Source organism: Pantherophis guttatus, chromosome 5, assembly GCF_059756535.1.
Source record: "Pantherophis guttatus breed Tessera chromosome 5, ASM5975653v1, whole genome shotgun sequence".
In the NCBI taxonomy this organism is placed as follows: Eukaryota; Metazoa; Chordata; class Lepidosauria; order Squamata; family Colubridae; genus Pantherophis; species Pantherophis guttatus.
The window spans coordinates 39,561,718-39,574,463 of NC_142067.1; the positions used below are offsets into that span (position 1 = coordinate 39,561,718).

Consider the following 12,746-nt stretch of genomic DNA (forward strand, 5'->3'; position numbering starts at 1 on the left):
CTATACTTGCAAACAATTCTTGTTTTCCTCACATCCACATACCACCTCGTATATTATCTTTTATCCTTTAAATTTCTCGTCTTTATTTTTTCCAGATCTCATTAACTCCACCCATCTGTCACTTTTTCAGCCTCCCATTTCCCACTAAATTATTCATCTTTCTATTTATTATTTTGTAATTTGATTTTCACTGCTATCCTAATGTGATAGGATTAGAAATATTTTGATTCCCTTTCTTTGGAATTATTAGAATCAATGGAACACAATTAACTAGATTTAATTTGAGGCTAACTGTTTGGAAGTTTGTTCTTAATTCCTCTTTATTTATTTTTCTGCATAGCATGGAAACAAGAACAGTGATTTGGCAAGTTCAGAACAGACTAATAATTAATTGGCCCATCATTTAGTCAAATTTAGAATAAACCCACTGAAATGGAACTTCACTGACTTGTAGCTTACCAAAAAAAAGCCCATTCAGTATATTATAATGGATTTCTGGTTGCACAATATAATTTTGACTTTCTAAACTATCTTCAGCATCCTGAAAAAAATCTGCCTTAGCTTCTGCATTAGTTTTATGAAGCAAATTAGCAAGCAAACAGATATATGTAGTGGAAGTACATATGTAGTGATAGTACAGACTATCACACATGCTGTGCTATTTGCACATAATTGGATTTTTAAAACTCAAAATCATATTTATTTTATTTGATATATCCCAAGCAGGACTTCAACAAATCCTTTGTCTTGCCATAGAAACATCTTGTCTAATTCTATCTGATGTTTTTCCCATGTTAACATTTCAAATGACATTTAGAATTCTTATGTTGCAAGACTTCACCTGCTATTTCAGAGACCACATATGAAAAGGCAGGTCAGCATTAGGAGGTTATATGCAAAATATGTTACATATTGCAATTGGCTAACTATCTATTTTGGAAATGCCTACTAATCACAGAATCTTTTCTCAAGCCCATTTTTAATATATTGTGATTTGCCTTGTTGGAGGATCACTTAATAAGATTCCTTATGAGAAATAAATGCATCTATATCTGGTAAACAGATTTATGTATCTTATTTTATTAGAAATTTTATGAGACAGGCAGGGTAACCAACTATAGCCAATTACTATGTTGCCTTCATAATGGGCACTCAAGCATTGTATACAATATAGCCAAATTATGGGCAACGGTACCTGAAACCCAATATAAGATAACAATAAGCTCTTGACAATATCTTGATAAAATTTATGGTTTTAATTATATGTGATTCTGATGTTGTTCTGTGTTAGCACTTGCTTTGTTTTCAGCTTGTCATATGTTTAATGTTGCTCAGTATCAAAACTTTCTGTGATGTGACTTAAAACAGCCTTTTCATGCTGAGCCCATTGTATTTTGTTTACATGAGGGTTTTATAAAATTCAAGTATCTTGTTTTAATTATTTTATAAAGAAAACAAATATTTCTAGTTGTGTTAAGTTCATAATAAAATTGGAGCAACATTCCAGATTCCCCAAGTGAACTTTTTATCAGTTCTACTCAAATGTAATTGATTGCTGTATAAAAAATTTAAAAACTACTAACATACTGTAGGTTTCTGACCTCCTCCTATGTATGGTAAAAATAAAATGAAAGACCTATTCAGAAATATTTTTCTGGGATATTAGTATTCACATGAAAACTGGTTGAGTGACTTTGGGCTTGTTATTGTCTCTCAGCCAACTCACTTCACAGGGTTATTGTTGCTGTGGAGAAAAATAGGAGGAGGAAGGAGTATTAGGCATGTTTGCCACCTTGAATTATTTACAAATAAATTACAATAAAGGCAGGATAAAAAATAAAAAACCTTCCTGTTTTCACAAGCAAAATCATTCATAAATTAAATTACTATTTGTAGATTAATTATACTTAGAATTTTGCCCAAATTTTATATTTAATATTAAATGATAGATAGATAGATAGATAGATAGATAGATAGATAGATAGATAGATAGATAAGCTGATGTTACACTTTATGACTATGTTACCTAGTAATGCAAATTGCTACAGTGACAGTAACTGAAAACAGTTTAAAGGGGATGCATAGTTATCTTCATTATCTCTAATATCACAACATGACAATAAAAAGCTGGCTAGAAAAGCAAAACCATCTCCCTGATTCCTTACAAAAGGAAAATAAAATAAATTGCTTATACCTGTCTTCCCTTTATACATTATATTTACTTCAGGATCTATTTATTTGCTGGGCTGTATACAAAAGAAAAACCAAAGAGTTCCTGGAAAGAATAGCATCTTTCCTCTTCAAAATCCCTGCCTGCCAGAGCTGCTACAAATAGGGAGGACAATGTTCCTCCAAATGGGAACTGGACATACTACATGTTCAGACAAGCTGCAGTGTTGAAAGAAAGTAGCAGCTATTTCTGATGTCAAATTAACTTTAACAAAGTTAGAAAAGTGATTTGATTCTCAGAATCAACTGTCTTCATGCAACAGTTGGTCACTGTTTTCAAATTAGCACACAATCCTCATATATTTCCATATTCATTGACTACAAGAATTATAGAGAATGCAATGGTTCTGTTACTCTATTCATTGAACTGCATTAGTGAAACAAGGATGATTCATATGAAATAATTTGTAGTCAGATATGTGATTATTTAACATGAAGGATTCTTTGTTGCTTCTGTAAATGTAGTACTATGTGGATTTTTCTGTAAAGATTATAGCAATGGCAATAGCACTTAGACTTCTGGATGGAAATCTGAGCCACCCTTGAACCCCATGAAGATTGAAGTCCTGGCTATATGCAGAGTTAGCCTGCAATACAACATTCTAACCACTGCGCCACCAAAGGCACCAGGAGTGGATTCTAAAATTTTTTACTACCTGTTCTGTGGGCGTGGCTTATTTTGTGGGCATGGCTTGATGGTCATGTGACAATTCTTTAGGGTTTAGCAGAGGTACTGGTCTATCAGGCTTTTAACTGCTTGCAGAGCTGTACCAGTCTACTCATTTGTTTTTGGAGGTACCTACCCATTTATTTTTGAAGGCACTGGTCTACTCAGTGTGGTCTACCACCACACTGCCTTTTAACACTGATCAGCTGTAGGGCTGCCCTTTGAAGCCCCGCGGCAAGAGTTTAAACAGTTATTTTTTCCTTCTAGCTGATCAGCTGGGATTCAGGAGGCAGCAATAGATTGGGGATGGGGCCAAATAAAAGGTAAGAATAACGTGGGGGGTGGGGGGACAGAACTGGTTCGGTGACATCATATCGTCACCACTACCAGCTTGGCAGAACCGGGAGGAACCCACCACTGAAAGACACTTCCTTAAAATGTGGGGTTTAACTCCCCAGTAGAAAGATCTAATTGTCCTGTTCTTGAGAGCTTCCAAGAATTACTGAGAATCAACAGACTAACAGAGTTGGAAGGGACCTTGTAGGTCATCTAGTTCAATCCCCCCCCGCCCAAGCAGGAGACCCTACACCATTTCTGACAATGGAAGTCCAATCTCTTCTAGAAAGCTTCCAATGATGAAGCTCCCACAACTTCCAAAGGCAAGCTGTTCCATTGGTTGATTGTTCTCACTGTCAGAAAATTTCTTCTTATTTCTAGGTTGAATCTCTCCTTAATCAGTTTCCATCCATTATTCCTTGTCTGGCCTTAAGATGCCTTGGAAAATAGCTTGACTCCTTCCTCTCTATGGCAGCCCCTCAAATATTGGAACACTGCTATCATCTCTCCCCTGGTCTTTCTCTTCACTAGATTAACCATGCCAAGTTCCTGTAACCGTTCTTCATACATTTTAGTCTCCAGTCCCCTAGTCATCCTGTTGCTCTTCTCTGCACTTTTTCTAGAGTCTCAACATCTTTTTTATATTGTGGTGACCAAAACTGGATGCAGTATTCTAGGTGTGTTCTTACTGCCTTGCTAATTACAGTCAAGTGAATTCAGCCTATATAGTGTGTTTCACCCACCATTTGAATGAAACAATACACCATTTAATTTCATATGCAAGCAATGTTATTGAACAAAACAGCACAATACAATCTATTTCTAAATTATCTACACACTTTCTAACTTTTTAAAGGATTCACAGATATAATCATCATTACCAGCATAAGGCCTTGGCACAGAGGATGAGCTTTGTTTCCTGAAGGTCAAACAAGACCTATAGGAAGTCAAGATCAGGAGTCAATAGATATTCTCCAAAGCTCTGCACAGTGCTTTAATTATACTACCTCCTACCCATTCTCCAGCTTGACATCTATAATTGGATCCATAGATGAACGCCTATTATTATTAATTCACACTGTGTTACCCAGAAAGGAGTTAACTAACACATTTCTATTCAAAATATTAATATCAGAAACAACACCGCATCATTTTACAGAACTCCTGCTTTGGAGATGCTTGTTAATGGGAAATGATTGAAAATGATTAGACTGTGAATTTATTAAGGTATATAGATCATCTGGTTCTTGGTATGACAAGAATGAAGGTTGTTCTGTACTATTAGACAAGTCACATTTTATTTTTACTTCCCTCTGCACATCAATAAAGTATTTGTTAAAATGCATAAAATTATACTGAAAATAAGGCCTGATTATTAACATTCAATATAAAATTGTGCTTATGATAGCTATGAAAATTATCTATTTGATTATGTTTTTCATGTAATGTGATGACCTCCTCCAGTTTTTATATATAAATATTTTTCTTAAAACTCTTGCACTGCTCATCTTTGAAAGGCTCAGATTTTATATTACATGTAACAGAAGATTTAACTATAAATCAAGAGACAGTGGTGATGCCAGAGAGTTCTGAGTACAGGTAGGAAACTTATTTTTTATGATCAGTAATTGATAAATAATATTAGTCCATCCAGAAAAGCCAATTTGCCTTCTCAGAGCTGACTTCTTACCGTAGCAGTAAGGAGCCATCAACAAGGAAGCTATTTCATGTCTTTATTAGCCCTGAAAGCAGTAGGAAATTCCCCTTACCCATATATTTAGTAGTAATAAATAAAGTTCTTAGGAATTATCTAAAAGCCTTGTCAAATTTTTCAAAGGATTTCTAGAGAAAGCCTTTTTGAACTTTACCAATAGGACTAAGACTCACTACAATGGGAAAGATTTAAAACTCAGTAAGAAAAGTGGATGTCTTCAAAGGAGATATTTGAAAACAGTCACATTCCAAGGCTTTAAAAAATTAACTGTGCAAAAAAAGTGCCTGAAAATAGAAAGTGAGCAATTAAATAAAACAAGACTGTATTGTGCACACCTAGAATTATAGTACACTACATCCATTTTAATGAATAGTATTATTTTCTCTAGCTTGGAGCAAAAAATTGGGTCAGAAACTCATATATCCTACCAAGTGTCAGTCAGCAACTTTCTGCAGGCTTCTGGAAAGTTTCCTGACCCTGAAAAGAGCAGATCCAGAAACCAGGAATGCAAAAATAGGGACTGTGCCAGAGGAAGAATTTTGAGGAATGGCATATGGACTGCTGCCTTGTTTCACTATTTTAAACAAGGGCAAAGACACCAAGTTATTGAACAGTTTGACACTTTACATTTCCATTATTATCATTCTATTATTCAATTCTATCAAAATGGCTCACTTAAAAGTTATGATTATTATTTTATTTTTAAACAATTGATCTTTTCAAAATGACATGCTTCAGTTTAATAACCTTGTTTTTAAAATAGCTAAGAATATAATCCAGCAAAAACTGGTTGGTTCATTGGTTGATTGGTTGGTTGGTTGGTTGGTTGGTTGGTTGGTTGGCTGATTTTTTTTTTTAGCAGAGCATATGCTAAAATTTCTATCAATAAAATTAGATTTAATTTCAGTTGATAATTTTAGGCTCAGTTGTTTCAGTAAGTAATCCCACTGATGTTTTTCAGTAAGGATTAGTTATTACTAAATTTTCTAAATGCTGAAACCTATCACAGATTCAATATAGTACATGTGGGGATGAAAATTGTAAAATTAAAATGCATGTCTATTTCATTTTGATACTTTTTCAACTTCCTTTTGGCATCTATTAGAATAATATAGTTTTCCCATTAATTGCATTTAAGCAATGCTAACTAAAAATTATAGGAACTATAGTTCCAACACATTTGACAATAACCTGTTTGCAAAACTTGGACTGTACTCATGCATAAAGTTTTCAGGATTAATAATTCAGGCAGAGTTCCTTGCTGTCATTGCTCATATACTAAATCTACCCATGGGCCAGATGTGTCATGCTCAGGTCACAGCCACCCCGGCTCCACAAAGGCAAAAATGCCACAATATGTCATGCTACATGACATGTCATGATCGAGTTTTATACCCGTGCTCTAGAGTATAAGACTAAAATATTAGTTGTACTTCTACCTGTAATACTTATGTTTAGCTTAGACCTTGTTGCATGGAATATGGTATCTGTTTCCCCCATCTCCCCTGTCCTTTTTCATCTGCTTAAGCAATCCTTGTTTATAAAGTTATTTGACATTTTCACAATTTATGCGTATCATTCATACTAACTGAAATATTTTGCAATGATTACTCTTTCTATCTTAACAATTCTCTTCAAGATATAGATTTGTAAATAATGACAAATCTAGTAAATCCAATCTACAAAGCAACTTCCACCCAGCCCAAAGTAACATAAATATACAATTTATTTTCCAGATGATAAAAAAACTTTCTGCTCATGTTCACAGAATGAGTAGAGGAAGGTAAACAGGGTTGTCATGGTTATCCATGTTAATATTGTATGTAATAAGTACAAAATCAAGAATGGAATATTGAATCAGCCCTGAAAAAAATGTGTAGCTCTAAATGCAGTCTGAAATCATCATAAAATGGATGAGTCTTTTTTTGACTGTCTGCACTCTCCTCTGACTTTCTGTGACTATATGTAGATTCCACGGTTTTAAAATCATATATGTATTGTATTTTCGTTTTGCCTCCGAAGATTTCTAGTGTTCTCAATATTTATGACTTTTCATTGGCCTAATGGAGACACTGTATTATTTCAGATTTTTTTATGATCTACATGGCTTCCTTTGTTTTGGTGGTTCCTTTAAGTATTCTTAACTACATGGATAAAGTACTAAATGTATTCACATTGCCCATCAACATAATCTTAAACCATCCTGTACCATTAGTAAAAGATTTTTATGCTCACTGGCATTGGCATTAACTCTGTTGCCTTAATCTTGTTCCCTATATCCATCAGTTTTCAATTAACATACTTTCCTTTCCTTCCTTTTCTTTTAAGTCTAAAGAAGATTAAATGGTTCTTGGAAATAGACCAAAGACCAATTGATTTACACTTGTCCTGCTAATAAGGACTCAGGTGTTGCAGTTTTTAATGTAACCTCAGCAGCTTTCTTGACAGTAGCCAATTCACTATTATCCATTCAAGATAGTATCACCTATTATGTGTTGATGTATTGCTAATAGGCAAGCAAATTGTATGTCTATTAAATACCAGTTTTGGCAACTTCATGCAACATGACCCACATAAAATATAGTAGACAGTCTCTCTGATTTTTTTCATGCTGTAGAATAAAGTTTCTCTTGAGATGGGCTCATCTCCTAGTAATATCTTGAACATTTCTGCCTTCTTATAACGGAAAGGAAGACCTTTGCCTTTGCCATCTTCTGAAATATTTCTTTATTTCTCAGTCTAGCCTCCTACTTCCTGATAATCTTTCATCAAAGAGTTAACCAGATCCAATCTTGTTTAGTATTCAAGATCAGCCAAGACAGCTAGGTAATGTCTCTTGGCTGGGGTTCTTTGCTATACTGATGACCATTTTATTTATACAGTAATATGTTATATATTACAATACTTAAATAACGGGCACAGTAGCCTATTCAGTACAGTGGTTATCACAATTATTCACTGTCAGTAATAACTTTATCAAGACATAGTATCTTCCCAATCCGTAACAAGGCTAGCTTCAAGTTTGAAAATGTTCTGTGACTCTTTCTTATATATTTATAGCCTATTTGTGACTGAAACACTTAGAAGAGATGACAGGCCATACAAATCAAATAAATAAATAATGTGATAAGCTTACTTGATAGAAATAGCACTCAGTGTTGAGGCACCAAACTATGCCTAACCCTTTTAATTATCTACAGTGACATCAATATAGTAATCTGTATTATTGTGGGAGAGCATAGTGAATATTTAAATGAAATTTAGTACTGCTCAGAAAGCCAGACCTGAATTGGTTTAAGTGACATTTAGGACAGCATTAACAATAGATCTGAATATCAGTTAATTGAACTTTTGCTACTCTGTGCAAGAAAACTCGAAATTATTTTGACCTTGACCTTTTTCTATAAGGAAGACAAGAAGTATCTTGCATAGACAGCCATGCCCTAGCTGGGATATTAAATCATAGTTAGCCAAGCTATCTGATTCTAACACTATTATATGATTTTCTTTAACTGCTAGAATGTTCACAAGGAGTTATTGAAAAATAAGGCAAGATCACCATATTGTTAATAGAGAAGTGCAAGCCAACTGTTACGTCTCTTAGAAAAGATTGCATGGTATATGGTTAGCTATAAACAGAAACGCATCTTAAAGTTTTCCAGAGAACCAGGCTTCAATCTTCACATCTTCAATAGAGTCTTCAGTCTGATCTTCTGATATTTTAAATGCACTGTGTGAGAGGTGGCTTGCAAGGAAAAATCTGGAACAATTCCCTACTTGTTTCTGAAAGTAGAGAAAGATGAAGTAAGTAGCTTTATACCTTTAGACCAAATAAATTCTAAAATGTTTTAAATGTTTAGAAGTATTATTAGAAGATAATACCCTATCCCCTCATTCTCCCAATCTTACTATTTCCTCCATATGCTAACAGACTGAGTATAGTAGTTATAACAGGAATAGGCAATCTGTAACCCTCAATCTGTTTCTAATATTCTTCATCTGTCTTTTCTTCCAATGGTTTTTGGAATTATAGTTCAATAATGTCTGATGTACCATGAATTTCCTATTTTATGGAAGATGTGAGGCCCATAAACAGATTCCATGAAGCCAAGAACACAGATAGTTAAAAATGAGACATAGTCATCAGAATGGATGATGATGATGATGATGTTGGATTCTGATAAAATCTGCCTATTGTATATCACTAATACTTCCTTGCTTACTCCATTCCTTATTTAATTCTACTTACTGACCTTCCCAATAGATTTGAGGTGGAGCTCTTGCCTCACAATCAGGAGGTTGTGAATTCGATCCTAGGTAGAGGCAGATGTAAGGTCTCCTGCTTGGACAGGGGGTTGGACTCGATGACCTGCAAGGTCCCTTCCAACTCTATTAATCTGTTAAAATTTCTTCACCAGCTATTCTTATTTCTGCTGTCAAGTTATCCTCCATTTATTTCAATGTAGCAGGCCTTTCTATGGATTAAATAATACCTCAGTTTTGTTTTTTGCTTGGTTAGTTATCTAAAACATCTTTCAGTTCACAAATAAAGCTGAAAAATATTTAGTAGATTGCGAGAAGCATAAAATTCCATCAAGGTTAGGTTCTGGCAGGCCATATTGTATATATCTATTTATATCTCTGGGCAGAAGTAATGAAAAATAATAGCAGGCAAAATACGACTCCTTGGAAGTACCCATGTTCTTTATCCTTTTTATTGTTTTATCTGATGTTCATTTCAAACAGAATAGATTCAGTCCCACAAATATGTATGTTGTTTTATTATATTCTTTTCAACCCTGCATGTAAGATTATCCATTACAGTAGTTCTGCATATATTATACACTTCTTTGTATTATTAGCATTACCTAAATAACATCTGATGGGATGCCCTGATTAGCATGTAAATTGGACCATTTTTCTATGTTATATTAGAGTAATAGTTTATTCCTGAATACCAACAGTAAAAGCTTCTCAAGTAAATAAGGAAAGCAAAATTAGTACCAAAGTGATGTGGATGCATTTGTCTCAAACACTGAATGTTAATGATACATTTTGTTTAAAATGAAAGACTGTCACTCAGGAATAGAGACCATTCATGAATGCTGAACAACTGAACACAGAATGTCTCAAGTTTAATCCCAGCCTTTTTCACAGGAAAAAAACGCAGATCTGAAACACTGAAGAGCGATCATCTAGTCTCACTGAGAACATGTTTCCATTGAATTGTATCTTAGACTATTACTAATTTTAATTGTCGTTAAATAATTTGATATTATACCTTTTATTATATATTGCTTTTTATTTTGGGGTGGATATGTTTGTCCATCTATGTGCATGTATGTGTGTGTAATGTATATGTATATGTACATGTATATGTATATGTATATATGCCTTCATAGTCATGATTACAATTATGGCTAGCTGCAGTAAATTAAACAAGATCAATAGATTATATATATTTACTACCACCTGAACCATATTTCAACACTGGTGAGTTGATATTATTCCGTAGCTTAGGTAAAGGAGAAAAAACTGATCTTTGGGATACAGGAATTGCTATCATTTATCAGTGGAGCAGTAGCACATGGTCTTTATTGTCTAAAGATATTACATCTAATGGAAGGGCTGCTGTTATGCAGAGATTGAAGGATATGACCTTGAGGAAAATAGGCAAGAACTATTATGCAAACAGAGAAAGTTGAAATATTCTTTAAGTGCCGGGAAACAAGATAGCATCAGAAGAAACTCAGGTAGATTCCTCCCTGATACAGTGGGGCATAAGAGGGAAAGAGGGGAAGCACAATCAGTCTTGCAACATTCTGTTATTACAATTTTCTCGATAAGATGTAGTCCTCATCTTTCTGTGGAATCTATTTATGGTGGTCTGTCCCAAAGGGTTCAATTGTTAGAACTTACATAGAAATCCTTCTAGCAGACTTTTAAGTGCTGTGTCCATCAAGGGTATGTGTTATACATATTAGCCTTTTACTGAAGCTATTGAAACAAAAATATAGCATAAAGTTCAGTTTATGTCTTCGGTTCATTCACTGCTATAACCAAATAATACATAGTTTGGACATAATAAAAAAATGAAGTAATAATTTATCAAACTTGTTTGCCACCCAACTCTTAAAGATCATACCAATAAAAAAGATACAATGAAACATAAAAAATAAAGATAAAAATGATAAATGCAGTGAAGAGTCTCACTCTTCCTTACCAAAGGCTGAAGTTACTGATCTTCACAGATTGTCTGAACAACAGCAGAGTGGAAGGGAATCTTATTTTAGAGGGCAGGCACTGTTACAGACAACACACACTCCCAGGGTATCGATTTATGACATTTTTACACAAAGGAAACCAAAGTGCTTCAATCCTGAAGGATTGAATCAGGAAAATGTTAAGGAAGACAAGCAGTACCTCTAGTAATCAGGCCCTATATCATGTAGGGCTTTATAGGTAAATACCAGCACTTTCAATTGCACCCGGAAGCAAACAGTGACAGTGCAGCTTGCAAAGCAGAGGTGTTACATGGGCATATCAAGGCATGTCCATTGCTGCTTGCTTCACTACATACTGGACCTATGAAAGCTTCAAGATGGTCTTCAAGGACAGCCTCATGTGGAGAATATACTATTTTGTCCTTTGTAGAGCATCTTTGCTACAGAAAAGAATTGGGAAATCATATTTTAGCAACACAAAAATGTATTTTATTTATTTATTATATTTATATACCGCCCTTCTCCCAAAGAAGTCAAGGCAGTGAACAGCCAAGATCAAATACATAAATATAAAAATTAAAAACAATTTAAAACCAGATTAAATACTTTGGCCCATAATTAAAAACATCCCATTAAAATCCAATTTAAAATTTAAAACCGTTAAAATTAGGCTAGCCCGGCTTGCTGGAATAACAAAGTCTTCAGGGCATGGCGGAAGATGCGCAAGTCCGGGATCCTCCGTACCTCTGGGGGTAGCTCGTTCCAGAGGGCAGGAACCCCCACTGAGAAGGCTCTGCCCCGGGAGGTCGCCAGTCGACATTGTCTGACCAATGGCACCCCGAGGAGCCCCGCCCTGTGGGAGCGTACAAAACTAATATTTTCACAATAGCTGGAAATATAACAAATTCTCAATATATCTATAAACCTAATACATTGTTTTGGTATTTTTTTCAGGTAGACCACTAATGATAGTGGTTGAATTCATGGAGAATGGATCCCTTGACTCCTTTCTACGGGTGAGGTATCATTTTCTCAGGACATCTGAATAAGAATCCATTCTAAGAAAAGGTTTTAAATCATTTATCCTACTAATTTTTCCCTAATGTTATTCACTGATTTTTACTAGAAGAGAAACACATTGCTTAAGGTAAATATCTTAGGTACAGTAATATATAAGTATAGCCAGAAAGAAAAGAATATTTAAACTTAAGAATATAATTGATTCGTTATACAAATTACATTTTTATATTTAGCCAAATGTATTTTAAATTTTGCTAGTATAAAACAAAAAGATGATTGAAATGTGAATTCCTTGCCATATGGCAACTGCTCATTTTACTCATTCATTTAAAAGCATGATTTCTCAGTGGAGCTTTTTTCACCTTGGAAGTGTAGTATAGGTAGTAATGGATTTATAATTATTAATGGTTATTTGTGCTTAAATAAATTGAATTAGCAACCACTGAAGTGACTTGATGATCTAATCTTATTTCACTTAAAGTCAGTTGTAAATAAATGTAGGGAGCATAAAAAGAAAATTGTAACAAACTTTTCAATTAATAACATATGCATCCCT

General features: G+C 34.4%; 1 protein-coding gene across 2 annotated transcripts in view; it reads left to right on the top strand.

Annotated features, from left to right (window-relative positions):
* The window catches only part of EPHA6 (EPH receptor A6), a 429,275-nt gene that overhangs the window by 344,113 nt on the left and 72,416 nt on the right, over positions 1-12,746 (top strand). For both annotated transcript variants that reach the window (XM_034413652.3, XM_034413664.3), the window contains one exon: positions 12,125-12,186. In XM_034413652.3, the coding sequence (XP_034269543.1) occupies positions 12,125-12,186 (62 nt within the window). The remainder of the gene's footprint in view (positions 1-12,124; positions 12,187-12,746) is intronic.